We start from the raw sequence: 27040 nt of genomic DNA, 5'->3' as shown, positions 1-27040 counted from the left end.
CTTCTAAATCAAAATTCAAACGTACCTATGTGGGAAATGTTCCATAACATATCAAGTCTGCTTATATAATGGGTCAGTAAGCAAATGGACTTTACAAAAATTCCTTGACAGTGATATTTTGCTCAATTGTAGGACTGTGTAGGGCCAGAAAAAAAAAAGCATATAACTTCTTTACATTCTGCTTAACCTAGAAACATATCTATTATGAGTAGGGTTACTATATCAAATACATGCCATACTGTTTGCATTCATTATTAGTAAAAGTATTTACAAAAAGGACACTGACATCAAACTTTGTAATAATGTCTTTTTTAAATTCAAATTTATTATGGCTTTAAGGAAATGTGTGATTAGGCATCCAAGCTCTTTCTAAACTCTAACATTTTAAAAATTATTCCTTTTAAAGTATTGTTCAAAGCTGTATACACTTTAGTTTTCAATAAAAAAAGATAATGAGATTAACAATTCATGATTTTATGTATTCACGCAGAGTGAAGAGGAAATGATGCTGAATCAAACTCCCAAACCCAAACAGCTGGGTAACTGAGTTAAATATTTCAAAGCTGATTCTGTGTGTGTGTGTGTGTGTGTGTGTGTGTGTGTGTGTGTGTGTGTGGGTGGGTGTGTGTGTGTACAATTTTTAATTACTACTTGAGCATCCAAAACTGACTGAAAGCTGACTGCTGTCCAAACTCTTCAAATTCCACAATTCCATCATTTCTTCCCTTTTACAAACCAGAAGATTTAAACATACACAAGTGCAGGACCGGTATGACCATTTCTCTTTCTTTAGCAATAATATCTACTTCTAGATTGGCTAGATCTACAGCTAACAAATAAGTGGAATCTGGCTTCCTCCCAAAGCAGTTATGATGAACACCTACGAATACTGTTTTGGACGGATGGGCCCTGAGGGGTTCACTCTGGAAATCAGAAGCATCTGAGGTCATTTCCAAGCACTGCACAAGGGCTGACTTTAGAAAGGCCTCTGGAAGACACAGCCACAGTTGCAGGCTTCATGCTGCTCGAAACAATGCTGCTCCAGTCCACCAGAGATCTGAATCAGAAGAAAATCAGAAAAGAATTTTCCAGGAAACGTTTCAAGACCCAACTCAAACCCAAGGTCTGGTTTTAGTCTTTGACAAAAAAGATGTCATCCAAACATTGACTTTTGATTCCTGATTCTGTGAAAACGCTTCTGAAGACCAACTTTAGTGTCTGTCCGACCTAGGTCCTCACTGCTTGGAGCTCAGGACTTTTTCAGAAGATGGAATTATTTCGATTCTGCTTTTGAGGAACCAGTGGGGTTTGTTTTCTCTGGAAATAGCTCTTGTTCCCCCAGAATGTATAACATTTCCTTATCTTCACAACAGTCCTCTGAGAAGGGTAGGACAGGCGAACCCTCTCCGTTGTACTGACCAGACCATTAGACGACTTGCCAAGTGGCTCCCTGTAAGCAAAGCTGTGATGCCAGAACTAAACGCTCAAGTCCAGCACTTCAACGTTTTTACGCAAAGGCATCAAAAAGGGGTGTGACTGCTAATTTACTAAAAAATCTATTGATGTGAACATATAGATAAAATCCACATGTGACTTATTCCCCTTTGAGCTTGGCCACAATATTAATCTAGACCAAAATCGAGAGTTCACTTGCAAATAAATGACGGCCATAAATTTGGCCTTCATTTATTGTAGACTACCGAACACCTAACTGGGCCTCACTAGGAAACTATTTTTCTGATGGGCAAGAGAAAGGAACTTAAAAATCCACAGCTGCCATGAGAGGTGACCTAAGAGAGGAAGCTGATAGAATCATGTAAGTCCTGGGGGAGGGGAAAAAAAAAAAAGAATTCCCCAGGAAGTGTATATTAATCAAGCAAATATATATTAATAATTGTATTACCTTTAAAATTTTAAACCTAAGAAATGAGACAGCCATACCACTTATGTTTTCCTATATGGCATATACATGTAAATGACTATGCTAATTAAACTAAAACTGTGTGATTAAGGAGACTTACAATTATAATATACTTAATTCCTCTTTATAATTACTGCTTTAAATCTAGCAAAAGAGATTCGTCATCCTCTACTTTCACCTGGGGTTTAAAAGTAACTTTTAAAGGCTCGGGGGTCGAGATTTCCCCACCTTCTCGGGGAGGATGTGAGGCTCTGGCCTCCTTGGGGTCTGTTTCACTGAGCACCTCGGTGTACAGCTCACTGATGGGGCCCAGAGACTCGCTCCTGGCAATGATGTCCACCCCTATCTCCCTGACCTCTTCGGGACCTTCGGCCGCAGCACGGTCTTTAGTTTTCCGAAGGCTATGCATCTTAAAAGCTTCCTTTGAAGGAGCTGCATTAGAAATAGATTTCTTAAACCTTTCCCCTGACTGCTTCAGCCTCTCCCCCGACTGCCTTAACCTCTCCCCTGACTGCCTTAGCCGCTCTCTCCTCTCTGGTGTCACTATTCTAGTCCTAATTCTGTTCACTTTCTTGTCAAAATTCTGCCGTGTCTTCTGCATGTTTTCTTTGGAAAAGGCCTTTTTGATATTATCAATGCGCTTCCTGCCTGACTTTTTAAGCCTGGCAGATCTGCTCTCTTCAACATAATATTCTTCATCCGAAGACAGATCAACTGGGGGATCGAAGATATCGTCCTCCTCCTCTGGACCCTCAGCAGTCAAGCTTCTGTCTTTCATGATAGACAGGGACGTTGGACACTGAATATCCTCCTGAAGGAGAGAGAAAGCAAGCGTGTTAGCGATGGGTTCTTTAACCTTCCGGCCACGCCTTTTCAATCTCCTCCACGGGCTGCTTATCCTCCCCCCACTCCCTAAATGCTGGCATTTCTCAGGGTTTCTTTTTCTTCATCTCCCAAGCTCACCCCGAGCAAACTTATCCACTGCTCTACCTTCACATCCAGGCAAGCAGACTCACAAATCTTTTACCTTCATCTCTCCTCTTCCCCTAAGATGAAAACCCATTTCTACATGTCAGAAAGACTTCTCCACCTAGATGTAACACAGGAACCTCTAACTTCACATATCCAAAAATCAAGGCCCAGCCATCATCCTTTCCTGGACCTCTCAGCACCAATACCTCCAGGTGCCACCCAGAAAAACCTCAGAAGCATGGTCCCAAATATTCCCTCTCTTCATCCCATATCCAACTGGTCACTAAGCGCTGTCGATAATATTGCTTAATAACTACTAACTCTTCTGTTCCCGCCTCCTTCCTCCTTGCCTCTACCAACGTCTTAGTTCAGGCCCTGTCATCTCAGGCCTGAACTCGTGCAATACTTATACCTCTAAAACATCACCAAAGTACTTCCTGAGAAATGTTTCTAAAACATAGCTCTGATCACATGCTTTCTCTACTTTAAAACATTGGGGAGCTCACCAATACTCAAAGGATAGAGTTCAAATTCTTCAGTATAATTAGAAGGCTCTTCAGTTTGAGCAAAACCTACTTTCCCACTCCTCCAGTCCAGCAACACAACCCCTCTGAGTTCCTTAAACACATACTGTTTTCATCCCTGCATGCCTTTATAAACGTGGTTTTTGCTACCTTTCACCTCTTTCCAGCTTTGTGAATAAAATCTTTCTTCGAGTCAATTCAAATATCCCCAACTTCCCCCAGAGGTCAAACCTGTCTCCAATCTATACCAAAATGACACATGCATTCCTCTACTTATAACATTTATCAGAGTCTGAATTGAATCAGAACTCTACTCATTTATATATGTCTCCCTGAGGCCTTCACTAAATAATAGCTTCCAGGAAAGCAGAGACGTATCTTATTTATGTCTTATGCCTGGCATCTATCAGAGTGCCTTGTACATAGTAGGTATACTCAACAAATGACGGTTGGAACAAATAAGAAGCATACGCCTTCATTCAACAAATTGTTACTAAGCACCTACCATGCACCAGTCACTAGTCTAGGAACTGAGAACCTCCCTCTTTGAATAAAACAGAGTAAAAGGGCTTCTCTGGTGGCTCAGTGGTTGGCAGTCCGCCTGCCGATGCAGGGGATGCGGGTTCGTGCCCTGGTCCGGGAAGATCCCACATGCCGCGGAGCGGCTGGGCCCATGAGCCATGGCCGCTGAGCCTGCACATCCGGAGCCTGTGCTCCGCAACAGGAGAGGCCACGGCAGTGAGAGGCCCGTGTACCGCAAAAGAAAAAAAAAAAACAGAGTAAAAGAACTTGTATTCTTGAAGAGAGAAATAAACAAGTTACTTACATAGTATGTTGGATGGTGATAAGTGCTAAGGTGAAAAATAGAGCAGGGCAGGGGGATACACAGTGACTGGGGAGGACGCTCGGAAAGGCCTCACTAATAAGGTGACATCCAAGCCTAGACCTGAAGGTAATGCATATAACTGGGAGGAAACGAGAAACAGCAAGGCAGGCAGTGTGGCTGAAGCAGAGTGACCAAGGGGCAAGAGGAGGAGAGAGGATAAGAGAGGCAGTGGGAGGGCCAGCTCACGTAGGGCTCTGTATGTGATCATAAGGACCGTGGCTCTTACTCCGAGTGCGATAGGAAGCCTTCTAAAAAGTTTTGAGGAGGATAGTGACATGACTTGACCTATGTTGTAAAAGGGTCACCCTGCTGAAACGAGGCTATCGAGGGCAAGATGAGAAGCAGGGACAGCAGTTAGAGACCACTGAGCTCAATCAGGTAGGAGATGGATCAGGGTGTGGACAGAGGTGGTGGTGAGAAGTGGCCTGATTCCAGATCCACTTTGAAGGTAGGAGCCAACAGGATCTGCTGCTGCTAGATTGAGATGTGGAGAGTGTCAAGGATGATTCTCTAGTCCAGGTCCTGAGCAGCTGAAGGACAGATTAGCCATTCACTGAGATGGGGAAGGATGGGATCTGAACATGCTGACTTTGAGATGCCCACTGTACATCCAAGCAGAGATGTTGAGTGGACAGCTGAGTACATAAGTCTGGGATTCAGGAGAGAGATCTGGACTAGAGATAAATTTAGGCATCATTAACATAAAGATGAAACTAAAAATCATGAGACCAGATGAAAGAGATCACCAAGAGATTGAATGAATGGGTCTACACCCCATTATTCAAAACTCCTTGGAACAAAGCTACCTTTCAGAAATCAGAATATTTCAGATTTGGGGAAAATAATATATTACATAACATTCCCAGTGAGATCTTGGGAAAAAACCTTTTTGTGGCAAAAAAATACAAATATTCACTCTAAGGTGGGACAAAGAGTATAAACAGCCTCATGCTACTTGAGGTTGGGTTTTGGCATCCACTGAGTTCAGGTAAAGCTAGGTCTTGCTGCCAAATAAGTTACGATAAAAATTTTATTTTTACAGATTTTTGAATTTTGGTGTTATTGATACATAAATGGATTTTGGACCTGAAGATAAGAAGGAAGAGATGAGGGACTTCCCTGGTGATACAGTGGCTAAGACTCCACACTCCCAATGCAGGAGGGCCCGGGTTCAATTCCTGGTCAGGGAACTAGATCCCACAAGCTACAACTAAAAGTTCACATGCCACAACTAAAGACCCTGCATGCTGCAACTAAAGATCCCTCATGCTGCGACAAAGATCTCGCACGGGGCAACTAAGATTCCACGTGCCGCAACTAAGACCCAGCACAGCCAAATAAATAAATAAATAATTCAAAAAAAAAAAAAGAAGAAGAGGAAGGAAGAGATGAGAAAGAACCAAAAAGGATAAATGTCAGCCAGTGAGGCAGGAGGAAATCCAAGAGCGAGAGGCACCCCCAGAAGCCAAGGGGAAAAAAGTTTCAAGAAGAGAGGGAGGGACCAACTATGACAAATATGTCAAAAAGGTAAAAGGACTCATCAAATTGGATTTGGGAACATGGCAGACACTGGTAACCTTGAGAACCAGGCCAGAAACATGGCTGCTAAAGGACCCCAACTTTCTATTTCGGGGTTATTTCTAAAACTAAACAGGAAAAACTTTAAAGATCATGGGATTTTTAATTGAATCCACGAGTTGAAATTTCTAAAAGAAACTGTGCTGCTACTTGAGATCCAGATTAAATCTGTTCAACCAAAAAATTTACTGTGTAAGAAATACATTTATACGTATTCCAAAACCTATCATCCTGATAGTCAAGAACGTATCCCCAGAACTTTACTTCTCTGGATACTTATTTAAAATTAACTTCTTTGGCTACAGGATTGGAGAGTCTAGGAACTTAAAAAAAAAAAAAAAAGGTAGAGTGGGTATCTCATAGCTCTCTGATGAATCAGAAGCAGCAACATTATTCCTCTCCTTTCCTGACACCTACTACAGGGAGTAGCTTCAGCAGCACTGAGTGGGTGGGTATGGACTGAGTAGGTATAATTAGAAAAGGAGCCAAACAATAATTACTGTTTCATATGGAAAAACCCTCACAATCCTGCTGTGAAGAAATCAGTTATGGCTTAACTCAAGAATCACAAACCCTTCTTCAACTGCACAACAAACTCAGGCTTAAAAACAAAACAAAACAGGGGTAGAAACAGAGAAAGCACCTGCTATGTAAATCTATTTGTTGCAACTCCTCTGAGTCAAAGATACCACGAGTTAGTGGTGAATACACTGTAACAGTAATTGAAAATTATAGGGCTGAATTACAGTTATTTCCAAATACAATTATTATACATTTTTTCATGTAAAATTCTAGGTAAAAAGATGATTTTTGTAACAAAATGAGTATTATGAGTCAGAGGATAATGGCCTTGATTATCAAAGTAATACTGCTAAGAGAATTTCGAATATTTAGAAGTCCGGGACTTATCATTAGGGAATGGCCAAATACCTCATTTGGGAGGCACGGGCATGTGGTTAGTAAGCAAAATTGTTAGAAGATATGGGAAGCCTCCTGGCTTTCTTTCATGGTGAGGAGGTTGCTAAGGTGAAAGCATGTTCAAGGAGAAATCATAATTGTATGATAAAGAGCAGATCATTTTTTTCAATGCCAATGTCCACAATTAGGTGAAAGCTCTGCCGTACACAACGGTGGGAGATAAAATAGCAATAAAGACTTGCCACCAAAAGATATATCTAGGGAAATCTTTTTGAGGAAAAACCCAAATCGAAATGAAAGTATACTAGAGCTGAATTACTCAGCTTCAAGTTAATTTTAGTGGAAGGAGCAATCTCAATATAGCCACTTAAACATATTAACTGTAAGAATGAATTATAAGAATTTTGGGAGTTCCCTGGTGGTCTAGTGGTTAGGATTTGGAGCTTTCACTGCCGTGGCCTGGGTTCAATCCTTGGTTGGGGAACTGAGATCCTGCAAGGTGCGCAGTTTGGCCAAAAAAAAAATTATATATATATATACATATATACACACACACATATATATATATATGACTTTTAACTGTTAAGCATATGACTTCTAACTGTTAAACAAACCCATATGAATGCTGTATATAGTGTTCTAATATCTAATGAATCAATGAATCCATTGGTATTTATCTTTTCTTTACATGCTCTCCCATTACAAGAGATAGCCACTGCTTATAGATAAAGTGCTGCTTACTCTGAACAACTTAACTTCACAGACTCTTCATAGCATTATGTCTCTCACTAGTGCCTCTCGCTTCCTTTTTCATACCATCTTCTATTCATTCAAGTAACTGTAGGTGCTCAAAGAAAAAAAATAGCAACTTTCAGGGAATAAACAGGTGAACATAGAAACAACTTTTAAAAAAAAGAATTATGTCAATAGACAAACAAGGGTCAATTAGAACTTCTCAGAAACTCCTCTGCTTTCTTTAGCCTTTGTAAATCTTGATTGTTAACCTGGTCTACTCTTCACACAAAGGTTCTCAGGAGAAATGCTGGATACCAACAATGTTTCCTGGCATGCCCCATGCAAGTGGAGGGTGAGTTATACCCATTACTGTTTGTTTTTTTTTTTTAAACATCTTTATTGGAGTATAATTGCTTTACAATGGTGTGTTAGTTTCTGCTTTATAACAAAGTGAATCAGTTATACATATACATATGTTCCCATATCTCTTCCCTCTTGTGTCTCCCTCCCTCCCACCCTCCCTATCCCACCCTTCTAGATGGTCACAAAGCACTGAGCTGATCTCCCTGTGCTATGTGGCTGCTTCCCACTAGCTATCTATTTTACGTTTGGTAGTGTGTATATGTCAATACTACTCTCTCACTTCGTCCCAGCTTATCCTTCCCCCTCCCCGTGTCCTCAAGTCCATTCTCTACGTCTGCATCTTTATTCCTGTCCTGCCCCTAGGTTCATCAGAACCATTTTTTTTTTCTTAGATTCCACATATATGTGTTAGCATATGGTCTTTCTGACTTACTTCACTCTGTATGACAGACTCTAGGTCCAACCACCTCACTACAAATAACTCAATTTCATTTCTTTTTATGGCTGAGTAATATTCCATTGTATATATTTGCCACATCTTCTTTATCCATTCATCTGTTGATGGACACTTAGGTTGCTTCCATGTCCTGGCTATTGTAAATAGAGCTGCAATGAACTGTTAACGCCCGTGGAAAAGTGAATTCAAGAATGGATACTACATTCTCCAGTACTAAATTTAGATCCCCATTACATATACTACAACTGGCTTCTGAGAGTAAGATGACTGATTTTTTTTTTTCAAAAATTTAAGTCTGGAGAAGGACTTCCAGGGACCTGGGAGGAGAGGGAAATGGTAAAGGCCTTCAGATGGCATAGTCGAACTTGACTACCTTTGAAGTAAGCAACCCTCTCTCTCCTCCCATTCTTCCTCCTAAATAACCAACAGGCTCTTAAATACAGATCCAAAATACCACTCTGCCATCCCCGTGTAACCTTATCAGCCAACAGTGGGCTATGGAGAATTGACTGAAGTGTAAAGAATGCCCCGGGAGTTATGGCCCACATCCCTGGTATCTTTCAACTACCTACCAACTGTGTTCCTATTTCAATTTGTTTTTATTCTTCTAGGCCTTTTGTCTATGCATATGGGCATACATTCATTTTAAAAATACAGTGTGATAACACTGCATATATGTACCAGTGAACATGCCCGCACACATTCCTGATTTTATGCTTACAACAAATTCTTTGACATTAAATTTTGGGGCCAAAAGGTTTGCGAATTTTTAAGGTTCTTAACACCTAATACCAAAACTGCCCTCCAGAAATGTACCATTTAATATTCTACCAGCAGAATATGAAAGTGCTTATTATTTCCTACTCTTAAACTCTGCGAATGTTTCAGTAACTGCAAATATTTACATAGGTGAAAATGGAATTTTGCTCATTTACTTTGTCTTTTGTGAACCGACTGATAATGACTTTCCAATTTTTCTACCATGAAAGTTCAACTTTTTCCCTTTTAATTTGTAAGAGTTTTAAAATATATTATAGATATTAGGCATTTGCCATGGATGTGTTCCTATTTCAAAAAATATGAGTATCAAGTGCAGAGTAAGATAGGAACTTATTATCTCAACACACAACGCCACACAAAAACTATCATGTAAAATCAGCTAAGTAGGGACTTCCCAGGCAGTCAGTGGTTAGGACTCTGTGCTTCCTCTGCAGAGGGCACAGGTTCGATCCCTGATCAGGGAACTAAGATCCCACAAGCTGTGCAGTGCAGCTAAAAGAATTCAGCTAAGTAAAGACTTGGTAATCAAATATAAGGAATTACTTATGTGACTCCTACATTTATATAACTATAAGAAAAAGAACAACTGTCTGATTGTTCATTAAGAAATAGACCGTTGTCTTATTATTGTGACTTATACATTATTATAGGTAAAAATTCCAATAGACAAATTATATTCTGAAAAGTTTACATTTTACTGTTTAAGGCTTTCTGGGCTCTCCATAATAAGGGAAAGAACCACTTTGCAGAGCTACAGGTCCTCAGTTTCTTTTTTTCTATAACAAAGAGGTGTTTTAAACTGGAGGCTTCTTAGATATCTTCTAGTCCTAACCTTCTCAAAGGCTTTGAGAGGGCATCATGCTAATACGGCTAATATGCCAAAAGCAGCTTACCAATATTAAGTTTCAAAGGCAAGAAATAGACTCAGCTATGATCCACAGTTCATATTACATGAAACGGCTGAGAAGCTCAAAACACTGACATGATAGTATACCAGTTAACATAGAAATGGTTTTATCCTGAGATCTCTGATGATACAGAACTCCACCACACGCATATACACAATAGTTACCATGTGACAGGTCTGACAAGACCTGTTGGCCATTAAAGGACGCAACAGACAGCAGTAATCGAGCTAAACACAGGTGCCAGCTTACCTGGAATATTACCACACGGAATTTGTTCTTCTTCATTATTTCCTCTTGCTTGGATTCAACTTTTTTGACGTGAGTTTGTTGCTTCTCCACTCGGGCCCTCACTTCTTTAATGTGAGCACTGATCTTTCGTGTTTTCTCCATCAGCTTGTTAATGACATAACCTGTGTTGCTGTGTGACTGCGAAAACTTCAGCAGGTCAATCTGGACGGTCTTCATGGCATTTTCCATCGCCCTGTGTCTCTCCTCTATCCTCTTCTGGCTGGCCTGCACGCTGTCCACGATGGCAGCTACTTTGTCCAGCACAGTCACGATGGTAAGAGCAGCGTCTTGGTCTTCATCTGTCACACTCGACAGGCGATTCTGGTGGATTTTATCAGCATTTGAAGCAGACCCATTATGTTCCATTTTATTTATTTCTCAGTGAAAGATGTCTTAGCGCAATCAATTCTGGCACTGAGAGCAAAAAGTTAGCCTGATAACAGGGAACAGGGTTGTTTAAAGGGTTGGAAACCCCACCCCTGGAGACTGGTCAAGTATTTGTAACTACAAATATCCATACGTGACTGTTCTGCAATATGAACCCTTGCAAAAGCACTGGGTGCTGTTCCAAACATGCTTACTGATGACTAAGGGACTCAAATAAGACTGTGTGGGTAGAAGAGGAAAGCTTTTTAAAAAAAAAGTTCCCTAAGGCCACCATGTTACTAATATTAAGCCTCGAAGCCAAATAACCAAAAAAGCAAACTCCAAGCGCTGGGTGAAGCTTCTACCTTTAGACAATTTCAAGCAGTATTTGTAAAAGCAAATGGGAATTTTGAACTGAAATCTGCTTTTTCTATTAATTTCACATATTAAACATACTGATATGTCAGTATCAAAGAATGCAGTAAATAAACACACCAAAACAGAGGCCGTATAGTGAAAACATTATATTATAACATGCTTTTCCAAACCAAATATTAAAATTAATATTTTGAACATATTCTTAAATTCTACATGCATACTTCTGAATACCTAAACTACATGTTAAACAGCTGAATACATTCTATTCACACTTCAGATCTTTAAACACCAACAATCTATTAGTATAGCTATTACTACAGGACAAATTTGGAGAGAGGTCTTAGATGATTTTTAAGCTCATGTGAAGAGCACCAATCGTTAACAATCATTTTTGCATTTATTCACAAACACTGATACAATTGGTTTATTTATGTTAAAACAAATATTTCTTTAAAAATGAATGTGTATAGAAGTAGTTTAAATGATAGTGTAGGCTTTATTCCAATCTGTTTGTTAAACAGACAATTTTCACAACATCTAAATCTACTTTTCAGTGATCCATTCCATCATTGCTACCATATACTTTTAAAAATTCAGAATTATTTTTTCAAGGAGAGAAAGGATCAAATTCCAGTCCATACACCTTATAAATATTTTACATCTAACACACACAGCTTTACAATTCATGCGATAGGTAGTGTCTAAAAAATCGGTTAATAAATCTCAAAAACATTGAAATGTCTAAACACAGAGTCTTCTAGATTTTCTTTTGTAAGAAAAGTAATCTGTAAACATCTTTACCTTCAGTTCATGCTTGGTCATTTGCTGTGGTCATTGTGGAAGAAGTGGGTCTGACTTTATAACCATTTGTGAAGTGGTCCATCTTTGCAAAAATATTACATTCCATGGGTAAAGAACAAGTCTTAGAATTACCATGTGGTACAAATTTGTGAAATCAATTTCTGTATTTAAAAACATAAAACAAAGACTACTAAACAGTCCAAAACTGTTGTAGCTGAATATTCTAAATACGAGCTAACAGTACTACACTAAAAATGTCCAAAAATAAGGCCTCTGAAATAAATATTTCCATTCTTTAAAAAAAGACAAATGTACATCACATGGTCAGTGTACATATAAAAGTCATCAGTTTAAACCATTCTGGATGATGTATCTGAAGTAAAATGACCTAGGTTTTGCTTCTGTCGTCGTCCTCTATTGTTTTTAGGGCATTTTCTGTTGAATTAAGAAAAAAAAAAAGAAAAATGTCATTTTGTTTAGGATATTTCAAATGTTTCCAGAGTAACACACACTTCACATGTAAAGCCATACTGCATGTGACCACATGAAAGGGAAACAGATGCTATTTGATGAGAGACCAACATGTCAGACTGCCATCTTCTCTACAAAGCTGGGAGGTAAGAGGGTTTGATATATCATGCAGGTATGAATACAAATGGAACTCACTCCTGGAGTCTCCCCTGGTGCATGTGCATCCCCGAGAGGAATCCCCACCCTTCTTCTGGCCTGGCAGCTCCCAAGACACAGTGACTGCTAACATATAAACTCGTGACAGTAGAAAGGCTCCTGGCTTATGTACTTTCCCTGAGCATGATGACACCCCCCAAAAAATGACAAGGACAGCTTAAATGAAGGAGAAATCAGGAAGAAATGTGCTTATTAACCTCAGATCAGAATAATAATAATGCCCTAAATGGTCTCCCCCAACCTCACATTTTCTCTCCTCTGGTGAATTTTTCAGATGACACTCGGATTAATGCTCTGGAAAAAGGGTTCATACCAAGTCCCTCCCCCGTTCAAAAACCCTGAACCACTACAAAATCAAGTTTGAACCTTGCTCCCATGCAATGGTCATACTTGGCAAATATATTTCCCAAGATGACTCAACACAGACCCTCTTCCTCTTGGTGGTTCAGTGGAAAGAGGAATGATTTAGGAAATGGGGCAGCACCAAATCCAAATCCAGACACTTCCACTTGCTAGCTGGATGACCATAGACAAATTACTCAACCTCTGAGCCTATGTTAAATAGCCACAGGCAGCCCTGCTGTTACATGGTAGTTTTTTTTTTTCTATTTTCTCTTTGTGCTGTCATTATTTTTTATAATATTATGTCTCTACTTTAATCTACTGTCAAATTTTATACTCAGTAGTCTTGCCTAAGGGCAGATCATCTGTTCTACAGAATAAAAGTCCACTGGCTTTAGTGCTTAAATTTTATGAAAAATATCTGCTTCTCAGAGAATATTTTTTATCATTTCTAGATTTATCACTTTAGCTCCAGATGGCTGAGACCACTGAAGATCTGCTTCTATCCTGTCTTTGGATAGAAGAGCCATAAATCCATTATGGCCTGCCAATATCTGCACTTGATAAATTCCAACCCTCTGCCCAGAATAATATAGAAAACTATAGAGATGATGTTTATCGGACTCTGAACCAAGGCTTAAAGGAGGTAGGACAAAGCAAGCAAGAAGAAAAGACATGAGACTGGGAAGCATAAAGACAAGATGAACTTAATTTGCTTTTACTTCTCCCAGGTCCAGTTCAGTTCTGACTTACATATTTCCACTCAGCCTGGAAAACACCCATTTTTAGGCTAATTGCACTCCAAATACGTCCTTTAGTTTGGGGGCTAGTTATGATAAACTCCAACAGTTTTAGTTATGATAGAGAATTTTGAAGTTTAATATTTATGATTGTATTCCAGAAAATGAAGTAATGTTAAGACAACATATAAAAAAGCAGTTTTCTTTAACCTCTGATTTCTTCCCTTATTATATTTACTATGGATAAAGTATATTCTTAGGGCATAAGACCTAGTCAGTTCTGCAGGACTTAAAAAGTTTCTGCATGGCTCTTACATGCATGTGCAGACCATTCTGCTACCATCGCTGTCCCTAAATTCAGTGCTTGAAGCACACACATAGTTCTAAGATCTCGAAATTCCTTTATGCCACTGAATATCCTCACGCTTCCTCTGCTTGCAGCCTGTAACCCTGGGAGTGAGTTCTTGACCAAATTCGAAAGCAGCAAGACACTGAGAGGTCAGACCTACGTGGAAACCTTAGAGAACTGATCCTAGGATTTCTTCCTAATAGGCTGGTGGACGTAAAGTCCCTATCATTTTGAGTGTTTCAAGGTTCTTGAACACAGCTACCCACCTCTAATTGAAAGTTGGTGTTTCTTAGGCCATTACCTACCTTGTTATGCACATGACAATTGCTACTATAATGGCAATCTGTACAGCTCCAATAATTGCTGCAATAAGAACATGAGTGAGCTTTTGCCTACTTGGCACTACATAGAGAATACTAAAATCTGTCTTTTCACAGTGCTGTCCAGTGTAACCAGATTCACATCTGAAAAAGGGAAAAAAAAAGGATTCCTATAAATTTCAATAATTCCAGGTTTTAAAATTAAAACATACAAAAGAATGACAAACTTAAACAAAAACAGCAAATCAGGCACTCTCCCACCATCTAAAAAAAAAACATTGCCATCATTGTATTTCCTTCTACTCTTTCTAATATGACTATTGTATAAAGTGCTTCTTCCACTTATCATTATATCACATTAATTTTAAAGCTGCTAAGTAGTCTTTATACTACTTTATTACTGCCATTTAAAAATGGATTCACAATATCCCATTCGGTGGCTATAATACAGCTAACTTATCTATTCCTTGCTCTTAGACGTATCAGTTATTTTCCATTTTTCAGAATTATGGATTAGGTGTGGTGGATATTATGATGAATGTGCACTTTTCTATATTTAGTGTTATCCCTTAGGCTAGATACTTGGAAGTGGGATTATTGAATAAATAGATATAAACATTTACAGTTCTCTGAACGTAACACCAAATTATATTCAAGATACTTTTCAGTACACATAATACAATCACTTAAAATGCAGGGGGGGAGATGAAAATAAGTTATTAATGACAGAAACACAGCCAAGCAGTCAAATAGGTGTGAATCTTAGAAATTATCTGAATTCCAATTAAGAGTAAATAAAAAGGCAACATCAGGTGATGACAGTAACTTGACAGGGGGAAACATTTAAGATACTTAATAGAAAATTCCCATTTTTTAGTTGACAGAAGCAAAATGTGTAAATTAGCCAGCCTTCGGTTAGAACTGATTAATAAAACATCTGACATATAAGGGTATTTATTAATGACCCACACTTCATTACAAAAAAATAATTTTTAATAAAACACACATAGCAAGAAAGAAACCTGGAAGTAAACAGGGGAAGCCAGGGGTGATGTGAGTCCACAATTCCTACCCTTGAGGTTCCTAGCCGCCTGCCAGAAGGTTGCACACTGGGTTCTAAGCTTCCTAGCAGACAGAAAATAGTAGTACAGTAGATATACAGATCAGAAAACATAATTGAGAGCCCATAAATACACCCATACATCTATGGTCAACTGATTTTCGACAAGGGTGCTAAGGCAACTTGATGGGAAAAGAACAGTCTCTTCAACAAATGGTGCTGGGACAACTGGGCATCCACATACAAAAGAATGAAGCTGGACCTCTTTCTCACAACATACACAAATTAAGTCAAATGGATCACAGATCTAAATGTAAGAGCTAAAACTACAAAACTCTTGGGGGGAAAAAAGGAAAGTAAATATTCATGACCTTAGATGAGGCAATGATTTCTTCATATGACAACAAAAACAACAACAAAAAAGTTAAATTGGGCTAAATCAAAATTAAATCTTTTGTACATAAGGACACTATCAAGAAAGTGAAAAGATAACCCACAGGAGAAAATTTTTGCAAACTATATATCTGATAAGAGACTGTATCTAGAATATATAAAACTACTATTACAATTCATTAACAAAAAGACCAAAAAATACAAAATAGGCAAAATATCTGAATAGACATTTCTCCAAACAAGATAGGTAAATGACAAATAAGCACTAACATCATTAGTCATCATGGAAATACAAATCAAAACCACAGTATGATGAGGTATCTAATATACCCATTAGAAATCAAAAAGTCAGATAATAACAAGTGATGGCAAGGTTACTGTAAAGAACATAAAATGATGCAGCCACTTTTGATAATAGTCCGGCAGTTCCTCAAAAAGTTAAACATAGAGTTAGCATTTAGCCCAGCAATTCCACTCCTAGGCAATTACCCAAGTGAAATTAAAACATATGTCCACACAAAAACTTGCACAAAATTATTCAAGGCAGCATTATTCATAATAGCCAAAAAGTGGAAACAGTCCAACTATTCATCAACTGGTAAGTGGATTAAAAAATGTGGTATTACCCATCCAATGAAATATTATTCAGCCACAAAAAGGAACAACATACAGATATATGCCACAACATGGATAAACCTTGGAGAGTATGCTAAGTGAAATACACAGAAGACCACATATTATATGAATATAATCCACTTAAATGAAATGACCTGAATAGATAAATCTATAGAGACAAAGTAGATTATTAGTTGTCTAAGGCTGAGGAGGATGGGGAGATTTGGGAGTAATAGCTAAAGGGTATAGAGTTTCCTCTTGGGGTAATGAAATGTAAAACTGACTGTGGTGACTGCACAACTCTGTGAATACACTAAAAACCATTGGATGAAGGAAAGAAGGGGAGGGGAGAGGAGAGGAGAGGAGAGGAGGGGAAGGGAGGGAAAGGCGAGGGGAGGGAAAGGGGAGGGGTGGGGAGGGGAGGGAAAGGGGAGGGGTGGGGAGGGGAGGGAAAGGGGAGGGGAGGGGAGAAGGAAAGGGGGAGGGGAGAAGGAAAAGGGGAGGGGAGAAGGAAAAGGGGAGGGGAGAAGGAAAAGGGGAGGGGAGAAGGAAAGGGGAGGGGAGAAGGAAAGGGGAGGGGAGAAGGAAAAGGAAATGAAAAAGGAAGAGGAAAAGGAAAAGAGATAAAATCACTAATACAAAATACAATCTCCACAAAATGAAATCAAGCCAGTTGTTCAAAAGAATCACAGTAACTGGACAACTACATGTAAAAGAATGAGATTAGAACATTTCCTCACACCATATGCAAAAATAAACTCAAAATGGATTAAACCTAAACATAAGACCTGAAAACCATGAAACACCTAGAAGAGAACATAGGCAGAACACTCTGACATAAATCATAGCGGTATTTTTTTGGATATAGCTCCCAAGGCAAAAGAAATAAAAGCAAAACTGAACAAATGGGACCAAATGAAACTTAAAAGCTTTTGCACAGCAAAGGAAACCACAGACAAAACAAAAAGACCACCTACTGAATGGCAGAAAATATTTGCAAATAATACGACTTATAAGGAGTTAATACCCAAAATATATAATCAGCTCATACAACTCAATATCAAAAAAACAAACCAATCAAAAAATGGGCAGAAGGTACTTCCCTGGTGGTCCAGTGGTAAAGAATCCGCCTTACAATGCAGGGGACGCAGGTTCGATCCCTGCTCAGGGAACTAAGATCCCACATGCCATGGGACAACTAAACCCACATGCCACAACTACTGAGCTCACGCGCCTCAACTAGAGAGACTGCATGCCACAAACTACAGAGCCCACGTGCCCTGAAGCCTGCGTGCCACAACTAGAGAGAGAATACCCACACGCCACAGCTATAGAGAAGCCCACGCACTGCAACGAGGAGCCCTCGCGCCACAACTTAAGATCCCGCATGCCTCAATGAAGATCCTGCGTGCCGAAACTAAGACCCAGTGCAACCAAAAATAAAAATAAATTTTAAAAGTTAAAAAAAAAAAATGGGCAGAAGACCTGAATAGACATTTTTCCAAAGAAGACACACAGATGGCTTACACATGAAAAGATGCTCAACATCTCTATTTATTAACAAAATGTAAAACAAAAAAAAATGAGATATCACCTCACATCTGTCAGAATGGCAATCATCAAAAAGTCCACAAATAACAAATGTTGGCAATGATGTGGAGAAAAGGGAACCCTCCTACACTGTTGGTGGGAATGTAAATTGTGCAGCCACTATGGAAAACAGTATGGAGATTCCTCAAAAAACTAAAATAGACCTACCTTATGACACAGAAATTCCACTCCTGGACATATATCCAGAAAAAAACAAAAACACTAACTTGAAAAGATACATACATCCCAATGGTCATAGCAGCACTATTTACAACAGCCAAGATACGGAAGCAATCCAAGTGTGCATCAACAGACAAATGGATAAAGATGATGTGCTATATATATATACACAATGGAACACTCCTCAGCCATAAAAATGAATGAAATTCTGCCATCTGTAGCAACATGGAAGGACATAGAGAATATTATGCTTAGTGAAATAAGTCAGAGAAAGACAAATACTGTATGGTATCACTTATTTGTGGAATCTAAAAAAATAAAACAAATGAATGTAGATAGCAAAAAAGAAACAGACTCACAGATATAGGAAACAAACTAGTGGTTACCAGAGGGGAGGTGGAAGGGAGGAGGTGCAAGATAGGGGTATGGCATTAAGAGATACAAACTACTATGTTTAAAATAGATAAGCAACAAGGATATATTGTACAGCACGGGGAATTATAGCCATTATTTTGTAATAACTTTTAATGGAGTATAATGTATAAAAATACTGAATCACTATGCTGTATACTTGAAACTAATATAATATTGTAAATCAATTATACTTCAATTTAAAAAAATAAAGAATCATAGTTACTATTTTTAATAAATTTAAGGGAACTTTATCTCATTAGTCCTCACTTAAAGAGGGTATTTTCTGGTAATTCCCTGGCGGTCCAGTAGTTAGGACTAGGTGCTTTCAGTGCCAAGGGCACAGGTTCAATCCCTGGTCGGGGAACTAAGATCACCACAAGACTTGTGGTGTGACCAAAAAAAAAAAAAGGAGGGTACTTTCTCATACAGGGAACTTCCCTCAATAATACAGCTGCAATAAATTCAATAATGAAGTCTCATAGGATTATTTAAAATAATGCCTTTCATGGTAGGCTAACAGCTAAAACTCAAAGCTCAGTGAAATAAAAATAGTTCCATAGGGAGCTATAACAATGTCCTAGTTATTCAGCTCTGACACTTTAGCTTAACCCAAAGATTAAAAATCAGAATATCGGGCTTCCCTGGTGGTGCAGTGGTTGAGAGTCCGCCTGCCAATGCAGAAGACACCGGTTCGTGCCCCGGTCCAGGAAGGTCCCACATGCCGCGGAGCGGCTGGACCCGTGAGCCATGGCCACTGAGCCTGCGTGTCCGGAGCCTGTGCTCTGCAACAGGAGAGGCCACAACAGTGAGAGGCCCGCGTACCACCAAAAAAAAAAAAAAAAAAAAAAAAAAAATCAGAATATCAAAAAAAATGTATAGGCCATATATGATTCAGGCAATCCTCCCTGGACATTATTTTCTGCACTTGACTTTAGGGTTATACTCTCCAAATACCCAGAGTATTAACTTCTAGGTTAGCACTACTTTTTCTGGCAGATCCAGACATTTGGTCCTCTACTGCCTATTCTTTCATCCCCATACCCTCCATAGTAATCTCATTCACTCCCATGGCCTCATGGGCTGACTCATTCACTCATCCATTTAACACATTTATTGAGAACCTGACATGTGCCAAGTACTATAATGGGCATTTAGGTTACATCAGTGAACAAAGATCTCTGGCCTGTTTACCCTCTAGTCAGGGAGGGAGGGTCAAGAAACACGCTAAGCAAATTAAATGGTTATGTTAGAAGGTGACATGTACTACACAAGAGAGAGGAGAGAGAGAACTAAGGGATAACATGAATGCCAGGTATGGGCCAGGAAGGGAGGACTGCAGCTTTAAGTAAGGTGGTCAAGGTAGGCTTCAGTAAGAGACATGTGAGTAAGGATGTGAAAGAGGTCAGGGAGTTTGCCATGTGGACAAGTGGGAGGACAGCATAACAGGCAAAGGAAGAGTCAGCACAAAGGCCCTGAGGTGGGAGCATAAGTGCACGGTGTGTCCAAGAAATAGCAAGTATGGCTGGAGTGGGCCAGCCGAAGGGAAGAAGGGGACCAAGACAGAGAGGTAAAGGGGCCCACCTGTGAAGTTCTCCTCATTCAGAAGATGGAGGAGTTGCTGGAAGGGCGTTAGCAGAAGAAGGACATGAACTGACTTTTATTTTAAAAGTCTCACTCTGGCTGCTGTGTTGAATATGGACTATTTAGGATACAATCAGGAAGGCTACTGCATAATGCCAGAGGGGAAAAATGGTGCCTAGACTAGGAATGGCAGTGACAATGATGAGAAGTAATCAAATTCTGGATATATTCTGAAATAGAGCGAACAGGACTCTTCAACTGACTAAATATGGAGTATGACAGAGACAGAAGTCAAAGATGTATCAGAAGTGTTTTGTCTAAACCAATGAAAAGATGGAGTTGGCATCAACTGAGATGGAGAAGTTATAGATGGAACAGGTTTACGGGAGGGTAGACAGATCAGGAGATCAGCTTAGGTCCTGTTAGCTTGGGGTGTCAGACAACCATGTGAAAATGGCAGTGAGGGAGAGAGATCTGTGAGTCCCACACTGAGGAGAGAGGTCTGGGATGGGGGTCATTAGCATATGACATGTAAAGCCCTGAGGCTGGATGGAATCACTAAGGAAAAGGACCAGGGCTGGATCCTGGTGGTACACCAACACTGAGAGACCACGAAGCGGGTCTCTCCAAAGAGGACCTCTCCAAAGAGGACCCAGGCAAGAAGGCTGAAAGGAATGGCCAGTGAGGTAGGAGAAAACCAAGAGAGTGTCGTCCTGGAAGCCAGGTGAAGAATGTCTATCACACAGGAGGTCAAACGCCACTGATCGTTCAAAAGTAATTTAAGACTGAGAATTGACTAATGAATTTAGTAACAAGAACAGTCTCAGTGAAGTGCTGGGTGGCAAAAGCCTATTGGGATGGATTCATGAGAGATGGGAAGTGAGAAACTGAAGACAGATTATAGACAACTGTTTTGAGTTCTTCTACAAAGGAAAGGACAGAAATGGGACAGTAGCTGGTAGAGGTCTTTCAAGGTAAAAGAAATAAAAATATATTTACAAATATATTAAAAAATATATGTACACAAGAATATATGATAAGAAGAAAAGGGGGGAGCACTGCTGGCAGTGATAGTAAAAAGTCTGTGGGCATTCTCCTCATATTGCTTCAGTTTTCTCAGTGAACTTGGAAACAAGATCATCAGCTGAGAGTGAGGATGAGAGAGGAGTGAATCTGAAGAGAGGGGTGACGGTATAAAGCAGTCACCTTATCTAGGACAGGAGGATGAATGGACCGCAGTTATAGAGTGACTGCAGGCAGTATACAGGGCCCACTGAGTATAAAGGTCAGTGAGACCAGTCAGTCTGGTGAGTGTAGGTATACAGCAGGCGGGAAGCTGGAATGAACCTGGATTATAGTTTTGTCAAGTGAGTATATGATGAAGCAAGAGACGGACTGCAAGGATTGACCACGCGTTAAGCTGAGTAAGGAGGCGATGAGGACATGCAGGGTGAGAGATCAATTACTTGGAGGCCCAGTGGGGTGGAAGGACTGCTGAGTAGGAATTAGAAGGGATACGCTAGAGATGGAATGATTCCCAAACACACCTTCAATGTGCATCTGTCTCATGAGTTCCAAAACCACAGATACCCAGTAGCCTACTAGGTAAGAGGATAGCCCACAGGCACCTGAGAACAAGCATTACTAAGCTCAGTACATCATGTCCCCGCAAACCTCCTGCCCCCATTCTCCTTCCCCACTCAATTCTGCATCAGCCAGAAACCAGGGAGACTCTTGATTCTTCCTTCCCATGACCCTCCACCAACTCCCACATTCCCATCTTCATACCCAACTGGTCACCAAAACCTATGGATTCAGCCACCTGTTTTCCCTCTGCAACTTATCTCCTCATCTCATTCCCACTACAACTTCTTTACTTGGTTCAGGCTCTCACTGTTCACTCATACACAGTCTCCTAACATTCAGTCTTCTAATCCATTTTTCACCAAGCCACCAGGGTGGCTTTCAGATCTGACCACATCGTTCTTATTTAAATCCTTAAATGGCTTCTCACTGCCTTTAAGACAGAGGACAACCTCCTGGGTTGGCACAAATGTCCCTGTAAGACTTGTCCCTCCTCCTGCAATGTCCTCCATGCCCCCTTCAGGTTGAAGTGCTTTTTTGAAGTCCCAAATCACCTCATGCATATCTATGTATGATAGCATTTTTCATATATTTTAATTGTGTATTATTTGTCAGTCGCTGCCATCAGACTGTGTGTTTTTTTGAAAGCTAGATCCATGTCATATTTGAATTTGAGACCCCAGTGCCAGGTAAGATTTGGTACCAAATAGGCAATAAATAAACAAACTAATGATGGGACAATGCTAAAAGATTTTAACCTAATAATAGGACTGTGCCTAAAGGGTGTTCATCCCTGCCTGTTTCCTGCTACTCAAACACATACACCTACCAGTGGAAATGCACGTGATACTATGGCCTGGTTCTTGTGGACACTATAAATGCTTAGACAAAAAAAAAAAAGATCACCTGCTTTTTGGAGTTACAAGAATGCAGAAAAGAGATTCTGTAGCATTTAAGAAACACCTCTGGTCTGAAGAAGAGGGAAAAGTTGGCCATCATCACACGTCATTCAAAAACTATTTACTGAGTAGCTAGTGGAAGTGGCCTTATGCTACTAGGCACTAGGGAGAGAGTGGTTGGCAGAGCAGAGTCCCAAACCTAATGGTGTGTACAGCCTAATAACATCAATTGCTATTTCTTAAACACACATTGTATAAGAGGCATTGTGCTCAGCACTTTGCATACACTAGCTCATTTAATTTTAACGACACTAGGAAACAAGTACCATTATTTTTTTTTTTACAAATAAGGAAAATGAGGCTTAGAAATTTTAAGTAACTTCCAAAGGGCATAGCCAAAAACTGGCCAATCCGATATATCTGATTCCAAAGCCTTTAACTACTAAACCATTCAGTCTTCTTTTGTTTTTTTTAAACAAATTTGGTCTATTCTTCAGTTCTCTTTTCTGTTTTTGTTTTTTTATTTTATTTTATTTATTTATTTATTTTTATTTTTGGCTGCGTTGGGTCTTCGTTGCTGCGCACGGGACTTCCTCTAGTTGCGGCAAGCGGGGACCACTCTTCGCCGCGGTGCACGGGCTTCTCACTGCGGTGGCTTCTCTTGCTGCAGAGCACGGGCTATAGGCGTGCAGGCTTCAGTAGTTGTGGTGCACGGGCTTAGTTGTTCTGCGGCATGTAGGATACTCCCGGACCAGGGCTCGAACCCATGTCCCCTGCATTGGCAGGCGGATCCCCAACCACTGCACCACCAGGGAAACCCCCATTCAGTCTTCTTACTGTCAATGAGTAAAATACTACAAAGTGACCTGGTATCATTTCATTATCAGGACATCATCCTCTCTCATCCCTCAATGTTAGGTATCTTAAAAGACAATCTATCCTAAGAGGACAACACGATCTGATCTTCTTTCAAGGTATGTATGTCACTGTGAGACAAGTATGAGGAATCCACTGTATGATTTTATTTTAAAACTGGCCTGTTCTCCCTTGCATGGCTGTATTTTTTTTTAACATCTTTATCGGAGTATAATTGCTTTACAATGGTGTGTTAGTTTCTGCTTTATAACAAAGTGAATCAGTTATTACATATGTTCCCGTATCTCTTCCCTCTTGTGTCTCCCTCCCTCCCACCCTCCCTATCCCACCCCTCTAGGTGGTCACAAATCACCGAGCTGATCTCCCTGTGCTATGCGGCTGCTTCCCACTAGCTAGCTATTTTACGTTTGGTAGTGTGTATATGTCAATACTACTCTCTCACTTCGTCCCAGCTTACCCTTCCCCCTCCCCGTGTCCTCAAGTCCATTCTCTATGTCTGCATCTTTATTCCTGTCCTGCCCCTAGGTTCATCAGAACCATTTTTTTCCCCCTTAGATTCCATATATATGTGCTAGCACACAGTATTTGTTTTTCTCTTTCTGACTTACTTCACTCTGTATGACAGACTCTAGGTCCATCCACCTCACTACAAATAACTCAATTTCATTTCTTTTTATGGCTGAGTAATATTCCATTGCATATATGTACCACAGCATGGCTGTATTTTTTTCAATGTTCAGGAAAAGGTGGGGGGGGCTGGTGCTAGCTCCTTCAAAGACAAGAAAACCTTTCAATCAGGAAGAAGCAGAAAGCTTAACAAAGAATTCTTAGTAACCATTAAAACAGTTTATAGTGTTTTGTTTTATTTTTTAAGTAGGAGGAGAGTGGGGCAGGGGGGTAAAGAGTCAGGAGAATGGAGCTAAAGGAATAGAGGAACCAGGAGACCTGGTTTCACACAGCTTTCTTTTACTTCTTGAGAGAAAGATTCTCTGGCCAAACTGCAGGGGGGCAGGAGTGAGCAGAATGAGAGCAATCTCCCCCAGTCTGGAAACATTGCCTGGCCCACTAGACCATCCTGAGGTGGAGGACAAGCTCCCAGAAGCAGCGGCAAGAAGTGTTATCAGTACAGACACAGAAGAGCAAAAAGCACAAAGATCATCAGGTTGAGTATCAGGAAACTTGAGACCTAGTTTTGTCTCAGCTCTATTTCTAACTTGCTGCTGAGTTTCAACAAGTCGCATAACCTCTCTGGAATCACACAGTTAAAGATTCACACCCTTTCTGTTTCCATCTCTCATATCACACCTGATTCTACATCCACATTCCCTCATTTTTAGAAATCTATTTTACTATAAATTTTATTTGAGTTACATGTCCTCGGTTCTTAACACATTCTCTAGTCCCTCAAACCACTCTGTGATAGACTGCTTAAAAACCAGAATAATGTTGGTTTATGGCATATTTTTATATTAAAAAATACATAGCATAATATTAAAAATGTTAAGTCCATCTCAAAACCCTAAGAGAACATCTGTTTTTGTTTTTGCATATTACTTGCCAGTTTTTTCCAAATGATGCTGCTAATTTATTTTTTAACTCAATTGTAAATAAATACTACCTTTTAGTAATATTTTTAATCCACATTTCATTGCCTTCTATAGAGCAGTGACCAATGATGGAAAAAATGTCTCACCTCTGATCTGGAGGTACTCTGACTTACCTACAAGAAGCCTTCTGAGTAGAATAAATGAATTCACATTTTCCATGGATGCAGTAACCATTGAGGTTTTCAGGGCAAGGCATGTGGTTTCCAATATAAACATCTTCCCTTTGATCACTAGCATCTTACAAGAACATAAAACAGGTCAATAAACAGTGAAAAGCAAACTGAAAAATATGGACTTTTCAAAGGTTCTAAGGCAACAAATAAATTCACCCCTTGCTGGGTAATTTGGAAAGGAAATGTATCAGATAGGAGGCTGGACAAGAACCAAGGTCTCATTATGCCACAAACACAGCAGGTAGGCTGTTCAGACTCAAAGCATTTAAAAGTATTTGCAGGATGTGACCACTGTGAGCTACTGCTGTTTAAAAACAATCTGCCAAAAAAAAAAAGAACCAACAAACCTTCAACATCTTTGCTATAAAAATAAATGTTACTTCTAAAAGAAATCTCACTTCTGTGACAAAGGGATGGTGTATACAGCATTGGCTTTTGGAAAGCTGACTTACTGTAACCATTCACCTTGAGGCTATGAAACTGAGGCCAAAGAACACTGGTATGGCAGAGAACAAGTATGAGATTCTGAAATTTTAGGATAAAAGGTTTATTTTGGTATGAAAACTATCCAGCATACTGATTTTTTCCCAAATGAAAATAGTTTTGCTGTTCTTTTTATATAGTTTTTCTTCGTATATGTTACTATAAAAAAAATTCAAATAATACAGAGAACAAATAAAAAAGAAATTTAAAATCACCTGAAATCCCTCTAACCAAAGAGAACCATTGTAAACGTGTTAATGAACATCTGTTTGGACTTAGGCATACTGATTTGAACTGAACTGTGTTGAACTGAAGAAAATAAGAAGGGTGGTGAGTAATTCCACTACCAGAAATGGGAAGAGAGTCAGGAAGGAAAGATAGAAAAGGGCAGGAAAGATGAAGGCATGGAGACCCAGTCTTCTAAATCAATGATATTCATTCATTCATTCATTTCTCTCTCTATCCTTGTTTGTCTCTTTCTCTCATATAGTTACATACGCACGTACTCATTCACATACACAATCTGGAATCGATTTTTTTTTTTTACTTTTTTTTCTGGCACATACTTAATACTTTAGTCCTCAGCTCTATGGACCCAGAGTTCCCCAATGTTTACAGGCCTGTCTGTGTGTAGCAAAAATTCCCAGGCTTCCTGCCATTTCGTACAGTTCCAGCTTACAGATTCTGTGCATAATTAGCTGTGTGACGTTGAACATACCACCCTCTCTAAGCCTGAGATTTCACAACTGTAAAGTCAGGACCACAACAGGACTATACTTAATGCAGTTTTGAGAGGATTATGTGAGATAATTAATGTACGTACAAGACCACTAACCCAACCAGCTCTCCATGTACCAGATCATGCAACAGCAAAGGCTTATCTCCCCAAAATACAAAAAGTGTTAATATAATCTGAAGAAAGTTAATGGAGACAAATTAAGAAGGAATAAATAGGAGGCTATGTGTATATCTGTTTATACAAGTGTGGGGAGAGGAAAAGCAAGGGAGAAATGGGAATAGAAGTACCAAGTGTGAAAAAACTGAGAACTGAACATGCAGATTTTTCTGGAGATCAAAATTTACATACAAAAGGAAAAAAATTTAATGACTATTAAGCTCAAAGATATGATAACTACAGCAGAGAGTATCACGTCATCCTTAACAAGACCAAACTTACGTCACTTTACCTCAAATTTTATATATTTACATTATACTAATTTATGCCTAGGAAGAGCACTAAACTAGGAGAAATCCAACACGTAAAGTCTCAAT

At 39.6% G+C, this 27040-nt stretch overlaps 2 protein-coding genes across 3 annotated transcripts in view; both read right to left on the bottom strand.

Moving 5' to 3' along the window:
• Positions 1-305: 305 nt before the first annotated feature.
• CAVIN4 (caveolae associated protein 4) lies at positions 306-11068 on the bottom strand. Its single transcript, XM_033431205.2, has 2 exons — positions 10292-11068; positions 306-2732 (listed from the first exon to the last, which is right to left on the bottom strand). Exons 1-2 carry the CDS (start codon positions 10694-10696, stop codon positions 2052-2054), a joined length of 1086 nt encoding a protein of 361 aa, XP_033287096.1. The 5' UTR covers positions 10697-11068; the 3' UTR covers positions 306-2051.
• A 137-nt stretch (positions 11069-11205) lies between these two features.
• The window catches only part of TMEFF1 (transmembrane protein with EGF like and two follistatin like domains 1), a 92335-nt gene continuing 76500 nt past the window's right edge, over positions 11206-27040 (bottom strand). Inside the window, exons 8-10 of one of the 2 annotated variants that reach the window (XM_004271486.3) lie at positions 25226-25349; positions 14299-14457; positions 11206-12310 (exon numbers count right to left, since the gene is read on the bottom strand). In XM_004271486.3, the coding sequence (XP_004271534.1) occupies positions 12226-12310; positions 14299-14457; positions 25226-25349 (368 nt within the window). In that variant the 3' untranslated portion in view covers positions 11206-12225. Of the gene's footprint in view, positions 12311-14298; positions 14458-14483; positions 15439-25225; positions 25350-27040 lie in introns of those variants that run through there. The other variant, XM_049710983.1, reaches the window with a different exon arrangement.

The sequence above is a fragment of the Orcinus orca genome, chromosome 6 (genome assembly GCF_937001465.1).
Source record: "Orcinus orca chromosome 6, mOrcOrc1.1, whole genome shotgun sequence".
Taxonomy (NCBI): Eukaryota; Metazoa; Chordata; class Mammalia; order Artiodactyla; family Delphinidae; genus Orcinus; species Orcinus orca.
The sequence above is the reverse complement of the archived record's forward strand: the minus strand, read 5'-3'. Positions and strand labels throughout refer to the sequence as shown.

Coding starts and splice junctions, on each gene's coding strand:
- CAVIN4 (XM_033431205.2), bottom strand. CDS start 10,696: ATGGAACATAATGGGTCTGCTTCAAATGCTGATAAAATCCACCAGAAT. Junction 2,733..10,291: donor TCCGTGTGGTAATATTCCAG/GTAAGCTGGCAC, acceptor TCTCTCCTTCAG/GAGGATATTCAGTGTCCAAC.